Raw genomic sequence first — 27,687 nt, forward strand, 5'->3', positions numbered from 1 at the left:
CTCATAACGTTAGCCAGTTAGCAGTGCCGGGTACAGTAGGTAGCAACGTTAGCTCATAACGTTAGCCAGTTAGCAGCTCCCAGTTTGCAGCTCCGGGTACAGTAGGTAGCAACGTTAGCTCTCATAATGTTAGCCAGTTAGCAGCTCCCAGTTTGCAGCTCCGGGTACAGTAGGTAGCAACGTTAGCTCTCATAACGTTAGCCAGTTAGCAGCGCCGGGTACAGTAGGTAGGCAGCATGTTGAAAGAGGAGCCCTGAGCTGCTCATGCACTAGACTCTTGCCGTAATGGTTTGTTGACGTGGTTGACGTCGTGCACTGCTGCAGCAGATTTAGGAGTTTGATCTGGCGCTCACAGAGCTGAGGGAGTGCGCCCAGTTAGCTGTAAAAATCCATAGATTAGCTGCACCGTTATATAAGCCGCAGGGTCGAAAAATGGGGGGAAAAGCTGCGGCTTATAGTCCGAAAAGTACGGTATGTGTTTTACAGTATACACGTTGGATAAATAAAAGGATCGATTTTTGGAATGGCGATCAGGAATTGGAATAATCCATTTGGATACCATCTGATCTCAGGTAAGGAATCTATTTGACCAGTCTTAGGATAATCAGACCTGTTTTCACGGAGATATAAGCTTTTCCCCTATATGTTGATATGGCTGTTTGACTGTAAGATCGATCAGGAACTGAGAGAATCGATTTTCAGCTTGCGGCACCAGCGTGCACACGTACACATATACTATCGATAATCTAGCGTTTATTTGAAAACATAAATAGGCCGAAAAATGACAACGTTCTAGAATATTACAGTACAGGGCGACTATCATGGAATCTTTTTTTTTCTTCTTGAAAACGAGGGCTTTTCAAAATGCTATAAAACGGAAATGAACCGATAAAAAAACAATCCGCTTCGACAATGTTGACTGGAAATGAGTCATTGATAAGCAACGGGCAGATTAGACACATAGCCATAATTTAAAACATAGATTAGGCGATATTAATGCTAACATTGAAGTGGATGGTGGGCACTGAAAGTGTTGAGTACCAAAAAAAGGTACCGTTGGGTACCGATACCGAATTCCAGGAACTGGTACCGGTATCAGTTCAAACATGAACAGTACCCAACCCTAGTTGTATTTATTGTTCAAGTCTGTGTATCCAGCACCTGGCCTAGGTGGTGGATATGCACATTTGAACTCCTCTTGTACTGTATGCCTGAGGGTTTCAGCATTTTCTCTTTCCATTCCTCCCTCCCTCTCCATCCAGAATGAGGACTTCACAGAGGAGAAGATCCGGTTTGGTGTGGAGGGTATTTACATTGACAGCTGGATGAGGAGGAAAATCTATGATGCCTTCAAAGAAATCCTGGAATCTGGAGTCAGACACCATCTACAGGTTAGGACATATAGAAACACAGACACACACACTTGTATTTTCATTTTCATTATCTCAATGAGCCATATTTAATACTTCCCGGATATGTGTCATCATACTTACTCAATTTATACTTACCTACTGCTTTCACGGTCTACAACTGATCCCTAATAAAATAAAATAAAATCAAATACTGTAATCATAGTAATCATAATAATCTTAACTACCGTACCCACCTCATACTATAGTCTACCCATATACTCTGTATGATAGCATGTACAACAGTGTTGTGTATACCGCATATTTACATTTATATTTCTATATTTACAGCATATATATACATAAATATCCATATTTGTCTGAATATACCTGCATATAACCGCTCTATATATTTACTTATACACCTGCATATAACCCATAGCTCTGTATGATAGCATGTACAATAATGCTGTATATATAATGTATATATATATATATATATATATATATATATATATATATATATATATATATATATATATATATATATATATCTCACTGCACATATATCTATCTACACCTGTCTGTACTTACCTGCACATAGCCCTTTTACATATCTGTAGATACTATATCTATATCTGTACATATCCCTTACCTACTCTTACTAGTGATGCTGCTGGCCAGTATGACTTACTACCATACTGTGTTTATACCTGTATCATTGTACATCTTATACTACAACTCTGTACACACATCTCATTAGTACAACTTTATATATTTTATGCCCAGTTTAATCACCTGTACATTGTATATTGCTGTTACACTTTACTGTTACATTTGCACTCTGGTTGGATGCCAAACTTATTGTCATTGTACTGTACATGTGCTGTATGATGACAATACATTTGAATCTAATCTAATGACATCACACATTCTAATTATTCTAATTTAATAACTCTCTAACCAAACACATTTGTGCAAGACAGTTATGTGGGATACAGTATGAGATTATCTGCTAAATAAATATTTTCTGTGTGGTTCCAGTTCAACCCGTTGTTGAGAGACATCTTTGGGCTGGGTCCGCCCCTCATTCTGGACGCTTCTGCTGTCAAAGGCAGCAAGATCTCACGTTTTGAAAAGGTACAGTAACGTAGAAGTTAGTGTTTGGTACGATTCACATTTGAACCGGTACCAGTATCGGTTCCTGGAATTTGGTATCGGTACACAGCGGTACCTTTTTTCGGTGCTTAATGTACTGTAATAACCACTGCTTATAACCTGGGCAGAGTGTCAGGAAATATGGACGAGTATAAGGCTACAGTCTATACTCTGCGCAAGGCTGTAAAGCTTGCTAAGAGGACATACGCTGGCAAGATAGAGGCACAAATGGCCCAGAATGACACAGGAGGTTTATGGCGAGGACTACGGACGATAACTGACTACAAAGTCAGCGCCCCCTCAATGGGGAGTGCCGACACCTCTCTCGCGGACCAACTCGACTCCTTTTACGCACGGTTTCGGTGCAAACAGTAGCGACGCTAGCTCACCGGCTAAAGGTGCCTAAATTATGCATTACTTTCATCACAATATAATAGATATAGCTAGGCTACTGACATTGTCATTGTGATAATGTCAGTAGTACTGTAGCTAGCTGTATCTATTGTTTACACTTGAAATGTGTATTTTTATTTTGTGTGCATTTTTATTTGTCACAATATAATTTTAAAGATATTGTGTAAAATGTAACTGTATTTCTGAGTTGCAGCACTTAAAAACATTAAATGGACTGTTATATCTTATTCAATTGTGGACATTTATTCATTCCCACTTATTAGACACTATTTCTGATGGTAAAATGAGCATAAAAAGCAAAATACAGAATTCTGAAATATTAAAACAGAAAAAACTGAATTTGGAAAAAAATTAAACGGAATTTGGAAAATAATAAAACGGATTTCATATGGCTCTAGATAACAGGACGGATACTTAAGTCCTGTGCTAACCAGCTAGCCCCAGTGTTCACCACCATATTTAATCTATCCCTGGCTGAGTCCGTGGTCTCTGCCTGCTTCAAGGTGTCCACTATAATCCCGGTACCAAAGAAATCCTCCCCAGCAGGTCTTAATGACTACAGACCGGTGGCACTCACCTCTGTGGTCATGAAATGTTTTGAGAGGCTGGTTAAGGATTACATTTGTGCCTCCCTACCCAGTGATATGGACCCTTTGCAATTTGCATACAGGCCAAACAGGTCCACTGACGATGCGGTCTCTCAGGTACTACACAGCACCCTCTCTCACCTAGACAGCCAGAAGGGGGGCTATGTGAGACTGTTGTTGGTGTACAAGCTGATCGAGCTGGGTCTGAGCTCCGCTCTGAGCGCCTGGATACTGGACTTTCTGAGTGAAAGGCCTCAGGCGGTCAGGGTGGGGGGTCAGACCTCTAACACCATCACCCTGAGTATCGGGTCCCCCCAGGGCTGTGTTCTGAGCCCCCTGCTGTATTCACTCTACACACATGACTGTGTGGCCAAGTTCAGCTCCAACTCCATAGTGAAGTTTGCGGAAGACACAGTGGTGGTGGGGCTGATCTCTGACAACGACGAGAAGGCCTACCGGGAGGAGGTTGATGCACTGGCACGCTGGTGTCAGGACAACAGCCTGCTCCTGAACATTGGTAAAACCAATGAGCTGATTGTGGATTTTAGGAGAACACAGCAGGGGACACACACACCACTGTGGATAAACAGGGCTACCGTGGACAGGGTGAGTAGCTTTAAGTACCTGGGGGTCCACATCTCAGAAGACCTGACATGGACAACACACATAGACTCAGTCGTAAAGAAGGCGAAACAGCGCCTCTACCACCTGAGACTAGGGATGCACCGAATGGGAAATTCTTGGCCGAAACCGATACCGAAAATAGAAAACAGTTGGCCGAAAACCGAAAGCCGAAAGGCCGAAAATGATTCATAGAATAGAATTTTTTTTTTACCAATGTTGTGGAACATTATGATTATGGAAAAATATATGATTATGGCAAAACTTAACTTAAATAATAAATAATCACTATTATGGGTCCATAAAACATTTATTCAGCACTTCTGAATGCATACAGTACATTAATTCCATCTTTTCTCTGGCTGCGCAGCGGACATCTGTGCTCTACTGAGCGCACCTTTCTAGTCCCCAGCTGAATGTGCTCGCTTGACTCGGCACAGTAGACGCGCGACAGACAGACAGCTGGGCTGTGTTAACATTCCAATGTACAGTCGCGCGAAATAACGTTATGAATGCCCGAAATAACATAGCATTGCAAAGTACAGTTGACAGCTGGGCTGTGTTAACGTTACAATGTACAGTCGCGCGAAATAACGTTATGAATGCCCGAAATAACATAGCATTACAAAGTACAGTTGACAGCTGGGCTGTGTTAACGTTACAATGTACAGTCGCACGAAATAATGTTATGAATGCCCGAAATAACATAACGTCACAAAGTACAGGTCCAGCTCAGTATGATGTCATAATCAAACATTCTAGAACATTTGTGTATCTATTCAACAATTCTCTCACAGCTGAGTGTGAACGACAGCGGGGACGAGGGAGAGTAACTACATAACATAGGCAGAAACACAATCCCCCCCTCTCGCTCTGAATAATATGCATATTAGATCACTCAGTGATTAACCGCGGCATATAGTAAATAAGGATATAAAGCATGTTAAAGACGCATTTATTGGATGCGTTGCGCGCAGTTTACATAGAAACAGCGAGACTCCCGACAGCGCGACATCATCACAACAACATGTGAATAATATGCATATTAGATCACTCAGTGATTAACCGCGGCATATAGCAAATAAGGATATAAAGCATGTTAAAGACGCATTTATTGGACGCATTGCGCGCAGTTTACATAGAAAAAGCGCGACTCCCGACAGCGCGACATCATCACAACAACACGCAAGGTTGTTAGGTTGTTTCTGTTTCAATGACATATTTTCGGCCGAAAACTTTCGGTGCCGAAATTTCGGTGCATCCCTACCTGAGACAGTTAAGGAAGTTCAGAGTATCGGGGGAGATACTCCAGTCCTTCTACTCCGGAGCTGTAGAGAGCATCTTGACTGGAAACATCACTGCCTGGTATGGAAACAGCAAGGCACAGGACAAGAAGGCCCTACAGAGAGTGGTGCGCTCAGCTGAGCATACTATGGGTATTGCACTACCACCCCTGCAGGTCTTATATAACAAGAGGTGCAAATCCAGAGCCTGCAGAATAATGAAAGACCCTCACCACCCCAACAGCACCGCTGTTGAATTTTTGTTCAGGGGAAACACTGAACAGCCTGTTCAAGCTGCTGCGGTCAGGCAAACGCCTGCGCACACCAGCAACTAGGACAGAGACTTCGGCTCAGCTTCTTCCTCCAGGCCATCAGAGTCTTGAACACTGAACTCTCCACACACAAGCACACATGAGCACACACACAACACACATGCTGCACACGCTCACACTCAACGGTCACTTTACACAATGAAAAGGTCACTTAATTTTTTTTTTAAAGAACGAGAGTGGTTCTTGTATAGTAAATGGATGGATATAGCAAGATAGCATAAGGATATATAGTGTAACTGTAGATTGTATATTGTATAGTAGTGTACATAAGACCCAGTGCCTCATCAGTAGCTAACATTATATTGCACTATCACAGGACCTTAGCATGTCTTTTACCATGCTTTTTGTAAACTTTATGTACATTATATTATACCTGTTATGTCTTATTCTTATTACTTGTATTATTGCACAAATGTCTTATTCTTATTACTTGTATTATTGCACAATCGCTGCGGGCATGACCTCCCGCATTTCATTGTATGCTTGTATGCCGTGACAAATAAAACTCTTGACTTGAACACATTTTCTGTCCAAACTTCTCAATTTCAACAGTTATTTATTTAGAACATTTGTTATTTATTGTTGTAACACACCACACAAACTAAATCGCATGATCATGTATTATGTTTTTAAATGTTTAAATATCATCTGGCCATCTTCAGTAAATATTATCAAACTCCTCTGACCTTGTCTGGTCTGCTCTCTTTCTGTCTCTATCTTTCTGTCTCTTTCTGTCTCCTTTCTGTCTCTTTCCGTCTCTCTGTCTCTGTCTCTCATCCACCAACAGCATTTGTTCAACTCTGCTGCCTTCAAGGCCCGGACGAAGCTAAGGAACAAAGTGAGGGACAAACGAGCCGACGTCATGTGACGAGGGGGGAGCAGCCTAAAGAGCGGAGAAGAGGAAAGCCGGAGGATTCAAGAGGAGAGGAAGACGAGGGGAGGATGAGAGGTGGGGGAGACCATTGAGAGGTGAAGCAGAGCGGCTATTGCCTATCCGACTACGAAGTGTTCAAAGGAGGATACAGGCACAGAAAATGGAATTAAATTCTTCCTCCAACCTCAGAGATTACATTTTATTTTTACCCCTTTCTTTCTTATTTCCTGCTCTCCCACCATTTGCTTGTCACTTCCATACAGTAGGTGTCCACAGATGTTAGGTCTGTTCCCCTTCATAAATGGCTGCCTCTTGGACCTGGGAAGTTTCCAACTTGATCCAAAACATTTTGTTTTAAAAAGTGTATACTAGTATACTATACCCAAAACAGTGTTTTAAAAAGTGTATACTATACACAAAACAAGTGTTTTAAAAATGTATACTATACCCAAAACACAGAATTTGTATACTATACCCCAAAACAGTGTTTTAAAAAGTGTATACTATACCCAAATCAGTGTTTTTAAAATTGAGACTACAAATGCCACCATGTATTTTTTTTGTCAACATGACCCCAATGAACTTAAATTCGGAGATACCGGAGTATTCGAAAACGTCCCAACTTTCCCACTCGGAAGTCTGCATTTGGAGATTTCCCAGGTCCCACAAGTGCAGTTTTCACCCTGAAGGAAAGGAGAAGGCGGAGTTCTCACAACTCCCACTTGGCAACCGTTTGGTAGTGGCCATTTTGTGTTTCTGCCTAGTATGCATTGCTCTCATTCATCTGGGAACACAACATGGCGTGAATGGAAGAAACCCTCTGGGCTGCAATATCTTCACAGTGGCTTGTTTTATCCACTTGGTTAGAAAGACTGACTTGATTAAGATCCCGTTTCTGACGCCAGGGATGACTATAGACACTTTAACACTACATGGCTAACGGAATCCAGGCTGAATGATTACATATCAGCCCTTCTTGATTCTGTAATTAAAGGGGAACACCACCCAAATTAAGAATTCCAATATGTTATTTCCATGGCCTAGGAAAGTTCAATCAATATTTGTGAACACGGGCTACACTCTCCTGTACTGAAGCCAGAAACCGGTGATGTAATACTCAAATGTGTTCCCTTGTATAAAGCCTGGAGCTGCTCCTTTGACAGTGAATTTGAGACTGATTTGTGGACACAATGTTTTTTCAGTTTTATACCCAAATGAGCTTTATTCTACAGTAGTAATTTACCTATATAGTCAGAATATTCCTCTGGGTGCTCTCAGTGCCACCTACTGTATACCATCTTTCCCAATTAATTGTCAGTGGTTTAGTTTAGTTTACTCAGTTTATTTGATCAGGGACAGTACATATCAATCAACAGTTATACTTATACATTTATAATACCTTAATACCTGATGACATCACAAATGCTATTTGATTTGAGAGAATTTCTCATGTTCACTAATTCTTGGACTGACTATAGAAATAACATGTAGGAATTCTTAAATTGAGTGTAGTTCCCCTTTTTAAAGCATGACTAGTCCTGTCTTGCCCCGCAGTGGGAACCAGTCCAACGATTGCTCCTATGCTCGCTCGCTCTCTCTCTCTCTCTCTCACATGATCCAGAATGGATACTTGAACTGCCAAACCATGAAATGACTTTTGCAAACAATGCAACCTAAAAAACAGTGTGTTGTGTTTTTTGCGCGAGAGGTGTGTGTTTTGTATTTTTATTTAAATCATCATTAAATAAAAACACACAAATGAATAAAATGCAAAAGAGAAGATGCCTGAAATCATGACGGCTTATTATTGTTATCTTTGTATTAATTGATATTTTTGAAAGAGGAAAAACAACACTTTTAACCATTTCCGGTTGATTTGTGTGTATTTTACTTTCTAATTTATTGAAAGCGGGAGAGAAACTGTTCTGTACAGACTTCACTGGACCTAATAGCAAGCCATGCCCACTTTTATCGATCCTCCTGTCACAACTGTCGCTTCCCTCAATTGGAGATTGATTAAAGAGGGCAGGGCTTGAGTTAGGTCAATCATGGGATGAAGACAACTAAAGAGGAGAATTTGTACTATTTTTTTTTCTTTTTGTATATTTTTATGCGGGTTGGCAGGGGTTATAATTTATACTGGTCGCTGCTGTCATGGGGAAACCTTGTATCTCTAGAAGGGTCGACTTTTCAGCAAATTGAGGAGAACGACATCCTCTTCCAAATCGAGTTTTACATTGAATTTTGAGTTGGTTTCATTGTGAAACCATGTTCATAAAATTAGAGGACTGTGTAAACTTCAGATTTTAGTACAAATGTGAGAATGGAATGATTCATGATGTTTTCACCTCGACGGCAGTGACGTATCTGTAGGAGACATACATATAGATGTATTATGGAGGTGTACTTGAATAACGGGCTATTATATTATGATGTGATGAAGTTGAATGACTCACTCTTTGAAGAGCGGTGTGCTAAATGTGATTTTACCAGAGTAAAAGAGCCATTGAGTAAAAGAGTTTGGTCATTGACGTTTTCAGTGCTATTCAACCCTGCTCCATAGAGGGCCTTATTCTGGATTTGCAACAAACAATGGCCTTTTCTTTTTTTAACACTCATGCATATTTGTGACACTTGGCAAGTTTCCCCCGGGCTAATTGAGCTCATTTTCATACTGCGACACTTAGTCAAGGGCTAAGTTAGTACAAGTATGTTGCATAAACCTGTATTAAGCCCAGTTCTAGGCCAACATCTCTTTTTTCCGTTGTTGGGGAAAAGAGGTTTTGTTTTAGAAGTTCCGCTTCATACTCGCCTGAGTGTTTGACACTCGGATCTTAGAGAAAGGGGAAGCAATAAAGTGCCCATGGTACTGTACACACAGGGTTAACACACCTATCAATGGCTCTTGTGCAGCATTACCCCAGACATGGGTAAGACATGTGGATCATATTAAATAAAGAGTATTAAAACACTCATAACTGCTTTGTGTCCAATCATTCCTAGAGAAATACCAAAACGGAACCATTATTTTTTATTTTTTTTTCATAACATACAACAAGATAGCAGATACACATACCAGAGCACAATAATATTTAATAAAATAAAATATATATAATAATTAGCAGATCAACAGACAATAACATTTGGGGTCACAAGACAGAACAGGACAAATAAACAATTGATATATATAATTATAAAATTAATGCTATGAAAATGGAACAATTTAAACTAATATACTATTATACGAGTTTAAGTACTTGGGGTCAACAGTCCAAAGTAATGGGGACTGTGGTAGGGAGGTGAAGAAGAGAGTGCAGGCCGGGTGGTGCGTGTGGAGAAGGATGACGGGTGATCTGCGATAGAAGGGTACCAGCAAGAGTAAATGGAAAGGTATACACCACGGTAGTGAGACCAGCTATGCTGTATGGTCTAGAAACAGTGGCGCTGACCAACAAGCAGGTGGCGGAGCTGGAGGTGGCAGAGATGAAGATGTTAATGTTCTCTCTGGGAGTAACAAGGTTGGACAAAATCGAAAATGTCTACATCAGAGGAACGGCCCATGTTGAGCAGTTGGGGCAGAAAGTGAGAAGCAAGACTGAGATGGTTTGGACATGTGCGGAGGAGGGAGGTGGGGTATATCGGGAGGAGGATGCTGGAGATGGAGCTGCCAGGAAAGAGGAGGAGGGGAAGGCCCAAGAGGAGGTTTATGGACAGTGAAGGAGGACATGCAGGCAGTGGGAGTGACGGAGGACGACGCAGATGACAGAAACAGATGGAAACGGATGATCCGCTGTGGCGACCCCTGACGGGAAAAGCCGAAAGAAGATACTATTATAGTATATTATATGTGGTTATAAAAAATATGAACTTAGTGTCTTACTATTATGTACTATGCTACTATGTCTATACTACTACCTAGTACCTACTATGTATATATGTACATTTACATTTTGTCATTTAGCTGACGCTTTTATCCAAAGCGACTTACAAGTTTTGTACAACAAGACAGCAGGAAGGGTACAACTCTATCACCTGAGTAACAATGTTCATTTAACAAATCAATTAAAACACGTACAACTTGGTTGACAAAGGTTGGAAATCAAGGTTTTAAACTACAACGGAGGGGAGAATCTTAAGCTCTAAGGACTGTTGGGAGTTCATTCCATGAGCTAGAGAGGCATCATAGAAAAATGCAGATTTACCCTGTTCAGAGCAAACTGGGGACCGTATGGTTATTCTATAACCCTAGTTACATGATACTGGCTGAGTGTCCCGCTCTGCCTACTGAGATAACCCCTTATCTCCATGCACCTAGCGTGCACGAGAAACAAAAACAAATGCACCCACTTGCATGTGACCATGCCACTCCCATGTGCCCTGTATTACACCGGAAGTGGTCACGCCTCACCCTTCCCAGTTCGATTTCCATAAGCGGAAAACATCCAAGGGACGTCAGGGCGCTAAGAGCGGGACGCTCAGCCAGTATCATGTAACTAGGGTTATAGAATAACCATATGTTACATATCAACTGGCCTCACGTCCCGCTCTGCCTACTGAGATAAGGGCAGAGCAGACGTGTGGCCCGGACAAATGCACCCCCTGAGGGCTTGTAAGCCCCAGCCAGGGAGGAGGGGAGTCCCGTCCACCCGCCCGTCCTAACAAGGGGGGGAGGCAGTCAACTCCACCAAAGTGCGAAAAGGGGGGGAACCAGGCACCCCTGAACGCACAGCGCAAGCGGGACCACGTGTGGGTCTAGAGTTAGTTCATAGGCCCGCCAGGGGAGGTGACAGACATAAGCTACTTTTGCAAAGGGAATGTTATTTTATTCACCTCTTTAACTGTATAGAACCAAGAGGTATGAATGAAGAGAACTTGTTGACCTGCTTCCTTTAATTACTTTTCCCATTAAGGCCGATTATTAGTTTTAGTATCCTTAGAAAGAAGTATGCCGGGGGCGGCTAGGTGGTGTAGTGGTCTAAGGCACTCGCCACCAGTGTGGAGACGCTAGGATTCGCGTGTTCGAATCCAGCTCTCCACATTGTTTTTCAGTTTGGCTGGTCGTCCGCAGTAATACACATTGGCCGTATTACGGGGAGGGAAAACTGAAGGGTGGGGATCGAACGTTGTGAACAAGCGACTCCTACAAGTCGGTTGGTGCGCCTGCGCAGTAGAATCAGGAAGTGTCGGGGGCAGCGTGAGCCTCCCACGCGTTACTCCTCGACACTGAGAGTTCGAGCTGCGCAGGTGAAAAGATGCGACTGCTGTTACCTCAAGTACCGGAGGGGACTTGTGCTATGTATGACTTAGTCCACATTGCAGCCGGCTTGTGGGAGGCAAGAAACAGCGTTCGTGACAGGGGAGGGTTGAATTGGATGATACGAAATTGGGATGGGAGAAAATATAGAAAAATGGGAGAAAAAGTGGATCAAAAAAAAAAAGAAAGAAGTATGCCGGGTTCAGTAAATACGAGTAAGATCAATTTAGCCCAACAAATACGTTTATTTTAAGCAACAGGTATCTAAGTATACAAGGGAGTATTAATGATTAGACTATAGATCTATTTTAAAGAGCCATTAGTAAGTCTAACAACCTTCAGACACACCGAACAGGTGTAGTTTTTTCCTTATTTTCCTTTTTTTCCGCTTTATTACGAGGCTCAAAAAAAGAGTTTCAATTTACGCCTAATGGCAGACTTATTTACCCTAGGGTTTCTTGTTTACTTTTGATTGTTTATTGTTTATTTATATAAAATGAATAAGGCATTAGAGTGTATCTATCTAGCCATACATAATGGCGGACTTATTTACCCAAGGGTTTTTATTGTTTATTGTTTGTTTATTTATATAAAATGAATAAGGCATTAGAGTGTATCTATCTAGCCATACATAATGGCGGACTTATTTACCCAAGGGTTTCTGGTTTACTTTTTATTGTTTATTGTTTATTTATATAAAATGAATAAGGCATTAGAGTGTATCTATATAGCCATACACAATGGCAGACTTATTTACCCAATGGGTTTCTTGTTTACTTTTTATTGTTTATGGTTTATTTATATAAAATGAATAAGGCATTAGAGTGTATCTATCTAGCCATACATACTAGATGTTATTGCTATTTTGATTTATGTTTTTTGTTTCCAGTATAACAACAATTTTAATTTTAATCTTATATATACATTTACCATCTGTATATTGTGGTAATTTTGACTTTAGTTTTTTCATCGGTTTTCCTCTTTATTACGAGGCTCAAAAAAAGAGTTTGACTGTACGCCAAAGGGCGGACTTATTTACCCTAGGGTTCTTGTTTAATGTTTATTGTTTATATTTTAAATGAATAAGGCATTAGAATGTACCTATCTAGCCATACATACTAGATGTTAATTTTGGTTTTGTTTCTAGTATAACAATTTTATGTTTATGTATCTATTATCTACATTTAGATCTACATTTTTTATTTGTATATTTAGGTAATTTCGACTTAAGAATGGACTCTTGACATCAAAGTACTTCCTGGGTCAAATTAGACCTTATAGCAATTCTCAACACACCTGTGGATGATGTCACTTCCTGCTTTTCTTGGTATAAAAACAATATTGTCGGTGAGAACATTTGCTAGCCATCAACACTGAGGAAGGAACAATTGTTCCGAAACATGTTTGTTTCAGGCTGCCATTAAATATACCAAAATCTGTGAGTGCTGGTCCAAGCGTATTGCTTTCTTTTTCTATTATACTCGACGGGATTTCAGCACCCAGTGTTATAATTTGTGAGCGCAGTCTATCTTGACTTTACATATCAACTGGCCTCACGTCCCGCTCTGCCTACTGAGATAAGGGCAGAGCAGACGTGTGGCCCGGACAAATGCACCCCCTGAGGGCTTGTAAGCCCCAGCCAGGGAGGAGGGGAGTCCCGTCCACCCGCCCGTCCTAACAAGGGGGGGAGGCAGTCAACTCCACCAAAGTGCGAAAAGGGGGGGAACCAGGCACCCCTGAACGCACAGCGCAAGCGGGACCACGTGTGACACCACCCCGCGGTCCACACCCACACACTCCCGCCACACACCTGATGGCGGGACGCAGGAGAGGTCCCGGACCTCAGGACTGCCTGGGAGTTTCACAGAACCCCCAGTCACGTCCATGAGGTAAAACCTAACAAAGGGACTCGGGGAGGACCAGGAGGCAGCAGCACAATGTCCTCCACCGAGGCCCCCCCTAACAGGGGAGCAGAGGCCGCCACACCACGAATGGAGTGCGCCCTGATGCCCCCGGGGGGAACCTGTCCAGCCAACATGTAGCAAAGGGCAATGCCCTCGCACAACCAATGTGACCCGCGCAAGGGCCACCGTAACAAACAAACAGTTGATCGGAAGCCCTGAGAACCTGCGTGCGACTAAGGTAAACTCCCAGTGTACGGACAGGACACGACAGGTGAAGGCTCGACTCCAACCCACTAGCGTGAGGAGGGGGATGAAACGCCCAAATGACAATATCCCTGGAGTGAAAAGAGCTCCGGATATTCTTTGGCACGAAGACCGGATTAGGCCTCAGAATCGCCCCGTTACCGGCCCGAACAGACAGGCACTTAGGCCGCACCGAGAGAGCACACGGCTCACCCACGCATTTAGCGGAGGTGCTGGCCCAAAAAAGGAACATGGTCGTAAGACAGACGATCCAATGGCGCCTGTTCAAGAGGCCAAACGGGGCCCCCAACAGCCTTTCCAGAACAGTTGGAGGTCCCGACTCGGAGACAGAGAACGTTCCACAGGCTTGAGACGCCGTGCGCCAAGCCTGTGGAACAGGCCACGGCGGGGCCACCAAGAGCTGAATCAGGGCCGGGAACCACACAGCTGAGCCCCGGCCCGGCGCGACCAGGATCAAAGTCTTGCGCTCCTGACATACCCGCCCCACCGGGGATGTGGAGAGCCCTCAGGCTGCGCTGCGCAGATTGAGAAACGCCCATAGCTAGAGCTCGACCGCCGCCCGGTGCAGACGGGAGGAGCGCACTCCTCCCTGTCTGTCGATATACGACGCTGACGTCATGTTGTCCATCCTGATCAAAACATGCTTGCCCCCACCACAAGGTGGTTGAGCCGTTTGAGGACCAGAAGGACTGCCTTCAATTCCAACACATTGAAATGTAGTGCAGACCGGCCAGCATGGACCTGCCAGCTGCCCCCTACTGCGTTGGCCCGACACACCCCCCCCCCATCCTGTGAGGGAGGCGTCGGTGAAGACCGTGACGTGTGACAGCCTGCTGCCCATGGGGACCCCGCTGGTGAGGTCCCCCAGTACTGACATGGGAACCTTCAGCCGCTTCCACTTGTCTCTCACCAGGTCTATTTCCATACTGGAAAACCACCTTTGTATCCTCCTCATGAAGAGGAGGCCAAGAGGGACCACGGAGTGAGCAGATGCCATCATACCGAGCAGGCGCATCACGGACAGCGCCGTAACCGTCCTAGGATGGAACCTCCCGAGCACGCAGAGAACATCCACTTGCCGCCGCTCTGAGAGGGATGCCCATATAGACCTTGAGCTTAGAAATAAGCCCAAGTCCTCCACCCATTGACTGGGAAGAGGAGTACTCTACTTCCAGTCTACAGCAAAACCCAGGCTGGTGAGGAATTCCACCACCTGCTTGGTATGAGACCTGGCGATCTGACCGGCCGAGGACCAGAACGTCGTCCAGGGTAGAATCAAATTCGTATCCCCTGACGACGCAGAGACCCCAGCGCGGTCTCCACGCACTTGGTGAAGATGCAAGGAGCCAGATAGTAGCCGAACGGCAGCCTCTGGTACTCGTACGCTAAGCCCTGAAAAGGAAGCGTAGGCATGTCCTAGGAGGGAGGATCGGGATGCGAATATGCATCCTACAGGTCTATGGAGGTGAACCAGTCCCCCACCTGACAGCACTTAACAGGTGGGTGACGGTCAACATTCTGAACCTTCCATGGGACAGGTCCAGTATGGGTCTGACACCCAGGGATGTGTTCTTCATGGGACTCGGCTGCCAAAGATTTGAGCAGAAGCGCGTGCACTGGGCTACTTTGCATATCAATAGCATATCAGCATTCTCTCCATCCACACCGACATATGGCTACCACTGCAGCCATACGTGGTAAAACTCCAAAGCGCCCCTGCCGCCAACTGCCGCTGGTCCGCTAGGAATCGTAGATAGGTGGCCCGGTCCCTCCCGCTGTGCGTCGTCAACCCTGGTCTTGCCAACCGCGCAAGCAGGGTGTCTCGTGGAGCCGGGATATCGCACCCTGACTCTACCAACGAGGCAATCTCACCCAAGGGGGGGACCCTGACAGAAGGGGCGGTCTGATACGGGGGGAGCGGCCATCACCCCTGGTGACATAGGCTCCCCCGCTGAGCATCTTCCCGGCTTAGCTTGCTGAGGACAGCCTGCTCTGCAGCTGGACATGCATGGTGTGTGGTCCTCACACTGCCCGATAGGGTGGGTCTCTACACACCGTAGCCCTGTAGTGATATTACTACCACCCAAATTACGCGTGCCTGCTGACCACCGCAGGATCGGAAGTCCAGACGGGGGAGGCACTAACGTAATACCCGGCCTGGCGAGGGCGGGGCTGGGGGGAACCCACGCTGCGACCTCCTGGGCCTAGAGTTCCCCCTCTGACAAAAATGTTTAGATACAGGGAACCCTGCTCCGTCGACAGATACAACACCAGGCTCACCAAACACAGATGCAGGACGTGTGGTGTGGGAGCCGCTTGACAGCACAGCATTCTCATAGACAGACCCAGGCCTAGCTAGCAACTGGGTGTCAGCCCCTGTCTCCATGAGAAGTGAAATGTGGGGCCACTTGCTCTTCACTGGAAGAACGCGGCCCGCAGCCAAAGGGAACAAATCAGAGCCCTGTGTCCCGTAGTGTAGCGGGGGGGAGTAACCGGAGAGCGTGCTAGACAGCTAGATGGCAACGTTTTTTTAGGGCGTGCCCATCTAATATAGCCGATCCCTCAGGCTGTCGGCCTTGTGATCACCTGTTTTCTTTGTGTCCAGGGTATCTCAGGTGGGGGAAACATGGCCGGGGGCCTCGCCGGCGAGGCCGTGCTCTCACCTCTGGCTGCGCGGTGTGGGGCAGCGTGGGGCCCAGGTCAAATACCGCCCGCGCCTCCGTGGACAGACCAAGGTCCACCCGCGGAGAGGGGAGCCCTGAGGAGGAGACCCCTCCCCTCCTCAAGGGGAGATGGCTCCAACCAAGATGCCTGTGAACAACCGTTGACAGCATCCTAGCCCTCCCTGCGGTTATAGCTTGCGGCTAGGTCAAAAGCTGAATAACCTCAAAACCACGAGCGATGGTTTTGACGTCGGCTGGCCCTAAGGCCCCACCACCCGACAACATTTTTGACAGAAAATCAGCCAATTGAGCAATGTTGCCAGTCGCTGCTAAATTCTGTACCGCGGCGCTATAGGCTTCATCAGCCCACCAGCCACCTGCTGGGCCGACTCGCCTCATGGCGTCGGCCGGGCAGGACGCCGTTCCACCATGTCAGGGCAAAGGACTGATGCCACCTGCTTCACTAAGCACGGAACACCAGTGGTGGCTGCTCACCAAAGTCTACTACTAGTGAAGCACTGCTCCACTAGTAGTCATGTAACAACCTCCACTGCGGTGTGCACCCATGAAGGGATAAATGAAAGAATGAACGAAAACTCTATTAACATATTGCAGAATGGGCTGCGTGAATACTTTACCCAAGGCAGTTGTCCTTCCGCGTTCGGTTTTTTCGCGGAAACACACCCCCCGGGTACAGTGACACACAAGACCCCAGATCATTACACTATCCCCCCCCTTCTGAGCTCTCGCCCCGAGAGACACATCAACAATAGCACATTCACAATAACATTTTCCATTTCAAGCAGAACACACTTTTTTTTCTCTTTTTTACACAAAGTCCTTGAAACGACCTGGCGGCAGCCTCCGCCTCTGCGGACGCGTTGTCCCTGCCCGAAGGACTGAATCGACCTGCTGCTGCTGAACAGGAACCGTCCGGGGAGTGCCATGTCTGTCCCGCACCGGGGACACAGTCTGTGATTCTGAGGGGCCCCCCATATGGGAAGAGGGGACACCCCCCGCTGGTGGACCACGGTGCACTCCCCTCGAACGGCGGTTACATCCGGCCCCAGTGGTGGTCGGAACACTGTCTCTAGGTGAGGCCGCTGGGAGGGCTGGGTCTTGCAGTGGGAGGCAATCCCCTCTGTACGGGGCCAGTCTGTCTCTGTGAAGAGCAACTTTCCTCCCCCTGAGCGGCAATTGTACCCTGTATACCACCTCCCCCACCCTCTCTAGCACCCTACATGGCCCTTGCCAGTGACAGTCCAGTTTAGGGCACCGCCCCCTCTTCCTCCGAGGGCTATACACCCAGACCAGTTCCCTGGCCTGGAAATGCCTCCCCTTAGCCCGCACATCATAGTTCCTTTTTTGTCTCATGCCCGCCTTTTCCAGCTGACCCCGGGCAAAGTTGTGGGCGGACTCCATTCGATCCTGGAGTCTCCTGGCATACTCCCTCCCCGGGGGAACGGGGGGAGTGTCAGGGGGCTTGCCAAACGCCACCTCCGTCGGCGTCCGGAGCTCCCGGCCCAGCATGAGCAGTGCTGGCGTGCAGGAGGTGGACTCCTGTACAGCGGATCGGTATGCCATGAGAACGAGGGGGAGGTGCGTGTCCCAGTCTCGCTGGTGCTCTGCTGTGAGAATGGCTAGCTGCTTGCCCAGAGTCCTATTGAACCTTTCCACTAACCCGTCACTTTGTGGGTGCAGAGCAGTGGTTCGGGTCTTCTTGGTGCCTAGCTGCTCGCACATGGTGGCAAAGACATGTGACTCAAAATGTCTCCCTTGATCGCTGTGGAGGGTTTCCGCTGCGCCGAACCGACTGAACATGCCCTCCACCAGCGCGTCAACCACAGTCTTGGCCTCCTGATCCGGCAACGCATATGCCTCCGGCCATTTGGTGAAATAGTCCATGGCGACCAGCACGTAGCGATTGCCATTGTCCGTGCACGGAAACGGCCCCATAACATCCACCGCCACTCTCTCCATGGGGGCTCCCACCCCCAGCTGTTGGAGTAGTGCGTGGGACTGATCAGGTGGGCCCTTGTATGCTACGCAGAGGTCGCAGCGGCGACAGAAATCCTCTACGTCCCTTTTAATCCGTCCCCAGTAGAACCCCTGACGGAGGTGGCGGAGAGTCTTTGTGATGCCAAAGTGCCCAGCCCCCACGGTGCCATGGGAACTTTTTAACAGTCTCTCTCATTGCTTTGGGGACCACCACCCGCCACCTGTTCTCTCCCGTAGCCGGCTCCCTCCACGCTCTCTGTAGAACCCCGTCCCACACCCGCAGAGCCGCAAAGTCTGCCCACAGTCCCTTTGTAGCAGTGGTGCCCCCTGCCACCTCCCCCCAGGGTGGCTTCTGACCTGACTACCCATTGCAAAACAGGTTTTAAATCAGGGTCCTGCTCTTGCTGCGTTCGCCACTCCGCTTCTCCGATCACCTGCAGCTCCCTGCAGACCGGCCCGTCGCCCTCGTGCTCGGGGCATATTGTTACCTCCTCCCGGAGCTCTCTCTCTCTTGCCTCCCTCTTCTCACAGTATCGACACCCCTCCGGAGCACAGGGCCGTCGGGACAGGGCGTCAGCGTTGGTGTGGCGGACGCCGGCCCTGTGCTCAACGGTGAAGTTGAAGTCTGCCAGCCTCTCCAGCCAGCGGCACACTTGCCCCTCCGGCTCTCGAAAGGACATCAGCCACTGGAGAGCGGAGTGGTCAGTTCTGATTGTAAACGGGGGCCCACAGAGGTAGTACCTGAAGTGTTTAACTGCCTCAACGATAGCCAGAAGCTCCCGGCGGGTGACGCAGTAATTCCGCTCCGCTTTGTTGAATGTGTGGCTGAAGTAAGCCACCGCTCTTTCTCCGTCCGGCCCCACCTGAGACAGCACGGCCCCCATACCCACGTTGCTGGCATCCGTGTCCAGGACAAACGGCAGGGAGGGGTCTGGGGGTCGAAGCACAGGTGCTTCTGTTAGTCCTTTTTTTAGGAGGTCAAACGCCTGCTGACACTCAGGCGTCCAGGTGAAGTCAGCGCCTTTCTCCTTCAGTCGAAATAGGGGCTCAGCGATGCAGGAGAACCCCCTCACAAACCTCCTGTAGTATGAGGCGAGCCCCACAAAGCTCTCGAGCTGCTCTTTGTCTGCGGGGGTGGGCCACTCTTTGACCGCCTTTATCTTCCCCTCCTGCGTGCTGATGCCCTCTCCCGTCAGTTTGTGTCCCAAGAACTCTACTTCTCTCCTCATGAAGTGGCACTTGTCGGGGTGAAGTTTCAGTCCTGCCTCGGCTATCCTCCCCAGGACCCGTCTCAGCGTCTGGAGGGCCGCCTGGAAGGAGCTGCCGTGGGCCAGTATGTCGTCCAGGTACACCACGCACTCCTCTGGAGGAATGCCAGCCAACACGCTCTCCATTAGCCTTTCAAATGTGGCTGGGGCGTTACACAGCCCGAAGCTGAGGACACGGAATTGCCACAGCCCCCTCGGTGTGCAGAAGGCTGTCTTAGGTTTAGACTCTGGGTCGAGGGGCACCTGCCAGCCCGTAAGTCTAGTGAGGAGAACCAGGACGACCCAGCCACTGTGTCCAGTGCCTCATCAACATGGGGCATCGGGTAAGAGTCTTTCTTTGTCACCTTGTTCAGTGGTCTGTAGTCGACGCAGAATCTCATTTTGGGAGTGTTCTTCTTCTTTACCATCACCACTCCCGAAGCCCAGGGACTGGCAGAGGGCTCTATGATGCCCGCCCGCTGCATCTCATCAATGGCGCACTCTGCAGCTTCTCTGTATGCCATGGGAAGGCAGCGGGCTGGTGATCTGATAGGCCGGGCGTCCCCTGTGTCTATTTGGTGATGCACCAAGTGAGTGCAGCCAATTTCAGCATCTGTCAGTGCAAAAATGTCCTTGAACTCATTTAGCAACTGCCACAGCTCCTCTCGCTGTTCCGGCTCCAAGTGGCCACCGTTGCGTTCCCATATGCCCCTCACAATTGCTAGCCTGTCAGCCTCTTCCTCCATGTTAGGCTGCGCCAGGGGGAGGGAGCCCCCGGGTGTAAATGGGGGTGTAGATGGGGACAGGGGCGTACTGCCAGCAGGTGAAGGGAGCTGCCTGTCAGGGGCAATGGGCATGGGGGGTGAGCGTTCAGCCGTCGAGTGGGCAGGGGAATATCTCAGGCGGGTATTCCGGGAGCGGGAGCTACCGTGACTGTCCAGGGGGCTTGCAGAATTAAACTGTGTCTCTGCTGCCCTCACTGCCAGTGGCGCTGACCTCGGAGGAAGTGGGGGGGATATCATCTCAACAGTGGGGCCCCCAGGGAAACTCAATGTGTTCTCCCCCAGGTCCAGCAGGCATCGGGCAAACTTCAAAAAGTCTAGCCCCAATATGCAGGGGTCCTGCACCTCTGCCACCCACACCCGGAACTCCACCGACAGGCCCCCCACTGTTATGACCACCTTTCCCTTCCCCAACATGGGGGCTAGCTCACCAGTCACTGTCCTCAGCTGCACCGACGTCTGCTCCAGCTGTGTCCCCACCGGGACCACGTCGGGCCTCATCAGCGTCGCAGTCGAACCCGTGTCCACCAGGGCCGAACACGGCGCCCCAGCCAGGGTAACGGGAACATAGCAAAAATTGCCTGCATGCGTCCAGCCCACTACTATGACTGATTCAGTGTCAACGTCTGCTTCTGGGGGGAGTAGAGCCCCACCCCCCCGGCTGTGCTGATTGGCTCCCTCCGCTGGAGGCAGAGCAGCATGGGACATGGCGCCAGGGATCCGCTCCGCCCCATCTACACGGACCCCCTGCCGTTTCCCTGCCTCTCCTGGCGATAGTCCCTGCGGAGATGCCCGGGTTGGCCACACCCCCAGCAGCGCATGGGCCCCGGTGAATGAGCCGCACCTCCTTGTGGTTGCAATGTTACGGCACGCACCAGCTCTGTCATCCGCTCCATCATTGCGCCCACCCACTCCGGCTCCCTTGGGCCGCTCTCCCTCACAACCCTCACCGTGGGAGGGGCCTCCCTCACGCCCTCCTGTGTGGTCTCGCCCCGCAGGTCTTCTCTCTCCAGTGCCAGCTCCAAGGCCCCCTGCAGCGTGCTCGGGTGCCGCAGCTGAACCCGCTCACGCAGGTCTCGCGGCTCGATGGCGCGGACAAACTGATCCCTGGCGTACTCACTCAACACCGCGGGGGGCATGTCTCGTGTCTTCGTCTCGTGAGTGTCTCAATGAGTGAGTGTCTCAATGTCAGTTGCCAGTACACGAAGGGACTCACCGGGCCGTCTGTGCCGGTTACATAGCTCTGTGACCACGATGCTTTTATTGTCACATCGACCGAAACGCCTCTGCAGCGCCCCCACCACAGCTCCATAGTCTCTCAGCTCTTCCGGTCCCAGTGCACTCAAACATGCCAGGGCATCATCCGTGAGGGACAAAACGAGACGGGCAGCCTTTTTTTTTATTGTCCATCGGCCAGCCATTCAGTTCGGCTGCCAGCTCAAATTGCATAAAAAACGCCTCCAGACTGCCTTTACCCGAATATTTCAGCGCCTGGTCTGCTCTCCATCCGCCGTGTGCACCTCCACATGGTGCCACGCTCTGCATGTGATTCCTACCGGACGCCGCCGGGTGGAGTACCAGCGCCGCCGTTGCGTGGCCGTCACTCTCCCGTCCTCCGAGATTGCCAACCCCGACTTCGGCAAAGACCTGCATTCTTTCCAGGTCTGGAAGTCCACTTGACAGACCTTCATCCTCCCTCTCCTGTTTAATCTCGTGGCGTGGCTCTTCTTTTGCCGTCATTGCTAAGCTAACGTGACGTAGCTAGCCAAACAGCGGAGCTCCACAGGGTACACAGTGCGCGTCAATCCGAGTTCACTTATCCCACTTCAGACACCAAATGTAGTGTTCTGTCGTACCCGTATTGTTAGGAAGAATGAGGAGAGGTTTATGTTTCTTTTGGTTATTTAATTCCACTTCAATGAGTAACATACAGGTCAATACCTCACTCGTTAGGAACACACACAGCTCCCTCCTTCACGTATATTTCACGAACACAACGTAACTTCCGGTGCCACCTCCTATCTCTCAGTGACACACAAGACCCCAGATCATTACAATATGATGCACGGTGGTAGCGAGTTGAGTGATAGTGAGTTGAGTGATAGTTAGTTTTATATGATGCACGGCGGAGATGAAAACAATACGAGGAAATGGGCGAGGACTTGGGCTGTGGAACTGAAAGCTGATGCACGGCGGTAGCGAGTTGAGTGATAGTAGTATATTGAGCGAGTAGTGCAGCGATAGTAGGGCTAACGCGATTGGGCGCTGAGAGGCCAATCAGGGCGCGCAAACCGAACGCGGAAGGACAACTGCCTTGGGTAAAGTATTTACGCGAATGGCGTAGCCCAATACACACAATTGTTAAGGGGATGCAGACCAGAGAAAACGCTAGTGCTGTCTACATCAGGGACCCCCATTTTCAATGCATAGATTCACAAAAAGCACACCTGCCCTGAGCCCTGAAAGAGTAAAAAAGCCCCCGCTAAACCCCCAACATTAGACACCGATTGACCGTCAGCATGAATGGTTAAGAGGAGGGAAGACAGTAAAGACAGCCCTCGGCGGGGTACATGGGGAACGGCGCCCCAACATTGTAGAATTAGCATTAGCTGCGCGCGCTAGGATACCTGGAAAAACATTCAAAAGAGAGTCATGACGACCATGTTTTCCCAAATATCCCGCCCCCTGCGCCAATACATCACTCGGTCGTCTCACGAGACAACAAGCAGTATCACACATGCCATTACCAATGCCTGCTTAGCGCAGGCCCTACCTGTGCGTGACTTAGCTCAACTGCTAACCGTCGCGCGACGTCCCTCGGTCCGCTGTCACGAGACGAGGAAAACACAGGATAGGGCCGTCGTGCTGTCAGGACGTGCTTTCTGCTCACTTGTACACAATTTGTAAGTCGCTTTGGATAAAATGAATAAATGTAAATCTAAAAAAAAAAAATTATTGATTAATTTATCATTGCTTGAATTCTAGTTCATTACTGGTCAGATGTTTTTTTGTCTTTAGAACTGGGAGTTTATTGTTTATCATCATGTAATTTCATTCGTACTGTAGCTATAAGCCTACTATGTGTTGCACACTCCACTCTTAAGACAGCTAGTGTTGCACAATTGTGTCCACTAAGTGTTTTTGGGCGAATATGTATAATACATGATTGATTGATTGATTGAAAACTTTATTAACAGATTGCAGAATGGGTACAATACAGTACAGCTCAATACACACAATTGTTAAGGGGATGCAGACCAGAGAAATACTTTCGTCTTGTTTACATCAGGGTCCCCCATGTTCAATTCATCAGGACATATGACATACAGATAGACAGTAGGCTACTGCTACATCTATACATTTATGACATACCAGATTTGCAAGTACATTGTTTTTTAATTGAATTGAAGTGAATTAATTTTCGATGGGGACCCCCTGGAACACCCCCCTCAAGGACCTACGCACTACAGACTCAGTTTTGCCATACCACTACCAAGATGTAAATGATATGATGATCCTCCCTAATCTTAAAATAAGAAAGGTGTTGATTTATGAGTTTCTATCGCCCCCTGCCGTCAGTACTCTCTTATTACACCTCCTGTAACCTAGAGTAGACCAAAGTGGTGTATAATCCAATCCATTCGCGGATTCAACATGGAGGCGCTGGTAGAGTAAAAACTATTTTGAATCACAAGCCAGGGCAGGCGTTAGATAAAACACGTGCATTGATTAACTTTGTACAGCAGTATGCACAAAGCGAACCGTCATTTGCTTGCATGATACACGACTTTGCACTTTTTAGTCTAGTACCGAAAGCAGTGTCGAAAGCTTGACACTTTTGCATAAACTCTGCATGCCCATAAATAGACAAGAATGGAGCCAGATGTGATTAGTGGAATCTACGCCAAGTGTAGCGCTTTCCCAATCCTAGTGTCTGCCAATGTTAATGAACGACAACTCGTGGATGGGCGCATGGTTCCAATATCCACCGTCACCGCAGGTAAACAGTGCAGGGTACACAAACACACGCACGAGCACATGGTTGGTTGTCGGGCCATAAATATTTGGACATCAACAACATTTTCATCATGTTGGCTCTACACCACCATAATGGATTTTAAATGAAACAATCAAGATGCTTTAAGTGCAGACTTTCAGCTTTCATTTTGAGTGTATTTATTTACATCAAAATCTGGTGAAAGATGTAGGAATTACAACAATTTCTATATGTGCTTCTTCCTTTTTATGGGACCAAAAGTAATTGCACAATTGGCTGCTCAGCTGTTACATGGCCAGGTGTGTTATTCCTAGATAAAAGGTCTAGATTGATTGAAAACTTTATTAACAGATTGCAGAATGGGTACAGTACAGCTCAATACATACAATTGTTAAGGGGATGCAGACCAGAGAAAGACTTTCGTCTTGTTTACATCAGGGTCCCCCATTTTCAATTCATCGTAACATATATGACATACATGACATACAGATAGACAGTACTGCTACATCTATACATTTATGACATACCAGATTTGCAAATACAGTACTGTTTGTGATACCAAAAGAGTCCAGAAAAAAAAGTATATACATTTGACGTAGAAACTGTACATTGGATTGGGTAGGTGGGGGGGGACTGTACATTGGAGGTGGGTGGGGGGGGGGTTGGGTAGGAGTGAGGGGGGGAGGTTGGGTATGAGGGGTGGGTGGGGGACACTGTACAACTGTACAAACAAAACTGTACATTGGAATATTGACAAGACCATACTTGGTAATTTACTGTACATTGGAGGGGGTTGTTAGGACATTTACAGGGGCCAGTTTCGAATTGCAGTCTCCCGTAGGTGTTTTTTGAGAGTGTTTTTGAAAGTGGGTAGTAATTCACAATTCCTTTACAGCTTTTGGTAGGGCGTTCCACATTGATGTGGCATAATTGCGAAACGTGTTTAGTCCCTTGTTTGAGCCGAATCTGGGTTTAACATGATTTGTGGAGCTCCCTCTGGTGTTGTGATCGTGGTATTCACTGACCTTTGGGAAGTATTTTGACATGTACATGGGTACCTTGGTCGTGTAGTGTATCTTGTAGACCAGGCCCATTGCAAGTTGCTGTACTCTGTCGTCTACTCTAAGCCATCCTAGGTTGTCAAAGTGGGCAGGGGTGAGGTGGGTTCTAGGAGTAAGGTCAAGCAGTAGTCTGACCAGTTTGTTTTGAGATGTTTGTAATTTTGTTTTTAGCGCCTTTGAGGTGCTTTGGTACCATGAGGTGCAAGCATAGTCGTAGTACCCTTGAATGAGTGCTCCTGCCAGAGTCTTCAGGGTATTCTTGTTTACCAGTGAGGAGATCCGGTACAAGAATCGAGTTCGTTGGTTGACTTTTTTTATTACATTGGATGCCATTTTGTCACAGGAAAGATTTGCCTCTGGATGGAACCCAGGTAGGTAATATCTTCTTTCCTTGTGACAATATTGTCACCCACTGTAACTGAGAAGCCGTCGGTCTTGCTGAGTTTGTTATTTGAACCGAAGAGAATGGACTCTGTTTTGCCCATGTGTAATGATAGTTTGTTATCAGCGAGCCATATGCAGATTTTGCCTAGTTCTGAGCTGAGGGTTTTTTCAACCTGTAACTTGTTCTTGTCAGAGACCAGCAGGGCTGAGTCGTCCGCAAACAGGAACAAGTTGCAGTCACAAGCTGACGACATGTCATTTGCATAAATTAGGAACAGTAGCGGACCTAGTATGCTTCCTTGTGGAACACCACAGCTTACTGTGAGGGGGGGGGGATAGGGTCCCGTTTACCTCCACCATCTGCTCTCTCCCCTCCAGGTAGGATTGCATCCAGCTCACTGATAGACTATCAAAACCAATTGCTTTTAGCTTGTCAATCAGAATGGTGTGATTGACAGTGTCGAAGGCCTTTTGTAGGTCCAGCATGACCATGCCGCAGTATTTGCAATCACCTGACCTGGATCCAATTGAGCATGCATTTCACTTGCTGAAGACAAAACTGAAGGGAGCTCCTATCCAAGCTCCGGGACGGTCATCAAAGAGAAGCCGCCTATTCTCGGTCCGAGCTCCACAATGGTGGAACGAACTTCCCACCACAGTTAGGACAGCCGAAACACGACCAATCTTTCGCCGTTGACTAAAAACACACTTCTTCAATCAATATCTGAAATGAAAGAAGGAAAAAAACAAAACACTAACCTTATTGTCTTCTACTATGATGCACTCTTCCACTGCAGCACCCATGTTTCAACTTTGTTTGATGAACATTGTTACTCAGCTGAAAGAGTTGAACCCTTCCTGCTGACTTGTCGTACAGAACTTGTAAGTCACTTTGGATAAAAGCGTCAGCTAGATGACTAAATGTAAATGTAAGAACAAGCAGGAACTGAAGACAGTTGCAGTAGAAGCCTGGCAGAGCATCACCAGCGTCTGGGGATGTCTATGGGTTCCAGACTTCAGGCTGTCATTGACTGCAAAGGATTTGCAACCAAGTATTATTTAAAGTGACTACTTTTGGTCCCTTAAAAAGAGGGGTGCACATGTAGAAACTTGTAATTCCTACAGTACACGGTTCACCTGATTTGGATGTAAATACCCTCAAATTAAAGCGGACAGTCTGCACTTAAAGCACATTGTTTAATTTCAAGTCCATTGTGGTGGTGTACAGAGACAAAATTGTGAAAATTGTGTCAATGTCCAAATATTTATGGACCCGACTGTAAATACATTTGCCTGTCCACCCATTCACCACGTTTCTCTGTCGCAGAATGGAGTCAGACAGACCTGGTCCGGGGCTCTAGGCTACGCTACAGCCAGCAGTGGACTGTGAAAGAAGATGCCAACGACTCACATCACATCATAGTAGTCAGCACACCAGGCCCCTGCATACCTGCACACGGAGAGTAAGTACACTATATAAAATGTACTGGTCAGACAACGGAGAACCCCCATGAG

General features: G+C 47.5%; 2 protein-coding genes across 2 annotated transcripts in view; both read left to right on the plus strand.

The window, feature by feature from the left end:
* ifrd2 (interferon-related developmental regulator 2) overlaps nucleotides 1-9,583 on the plus strand; it is a 60,659-nt gene extending 51,076 nt beyond the window's left edge. The window contains exons 10-12 of the mRNA XM_084333264.1: nucleotides 1,263-1,391; nucleotides 2,394-2,489; nucleotides 6,532-9,583. Of these exons, the coding sequence (XP_084189390.1) occupies nucleotides 1,263-1,391; nucleotides 2,394-2,489; nucleotides 6,532-6,612 (306 nt within the window). The 3' untranslated portion in view covers nucleotides 6,613-9,583. The remainder of the gene's footprint in view (nucleotides 1-1,262; nucleotides 1,392-2,393; nucleotides 2,490-6,531) is intronic.
* Nucleotides 9,584-24,389: 14,806 nt separating this feature from the next.
* Nucleotides 24,390-27,687, plus strand: part of LOC311243849 (acylamino-acid-releasing enzyme) — a 62,229-nt gene continuing 58,931 nt past the window's right edge. Inside the window, exons 1-2 of the mRNA XM_084333221.1 lie at nucleotides 24,390-24,730; nucleotides 27,500-27,635. Of these exons, the coding sequence (XP_084189347.1) occupies nucleotides 24,604-24,730; nucleotides 27,500-27,635 (263 nt within the window). The 5' untranslated portion in view covers nucleotides 24,390-24,603. The remainder of the gene's footprint in view (nucleotides 24,731-27,499; nucleotides 27,636-27,687) is intronic.

The sequence above is a fragment of the Notolepis coatsorum genome (genome assembly GCF_963971535.1).
Source record: "Notolepis coatsorum genome assembly, chromosome: 17".
In the NCBI taxonomy this organism is placed as follows: domain Eukaryota; kingdom Metazoa; phylum Chordata; class Actinopteri; order Aulopiformes; family Paralepididae; genus Notolepis; species Notolepis coatsorum.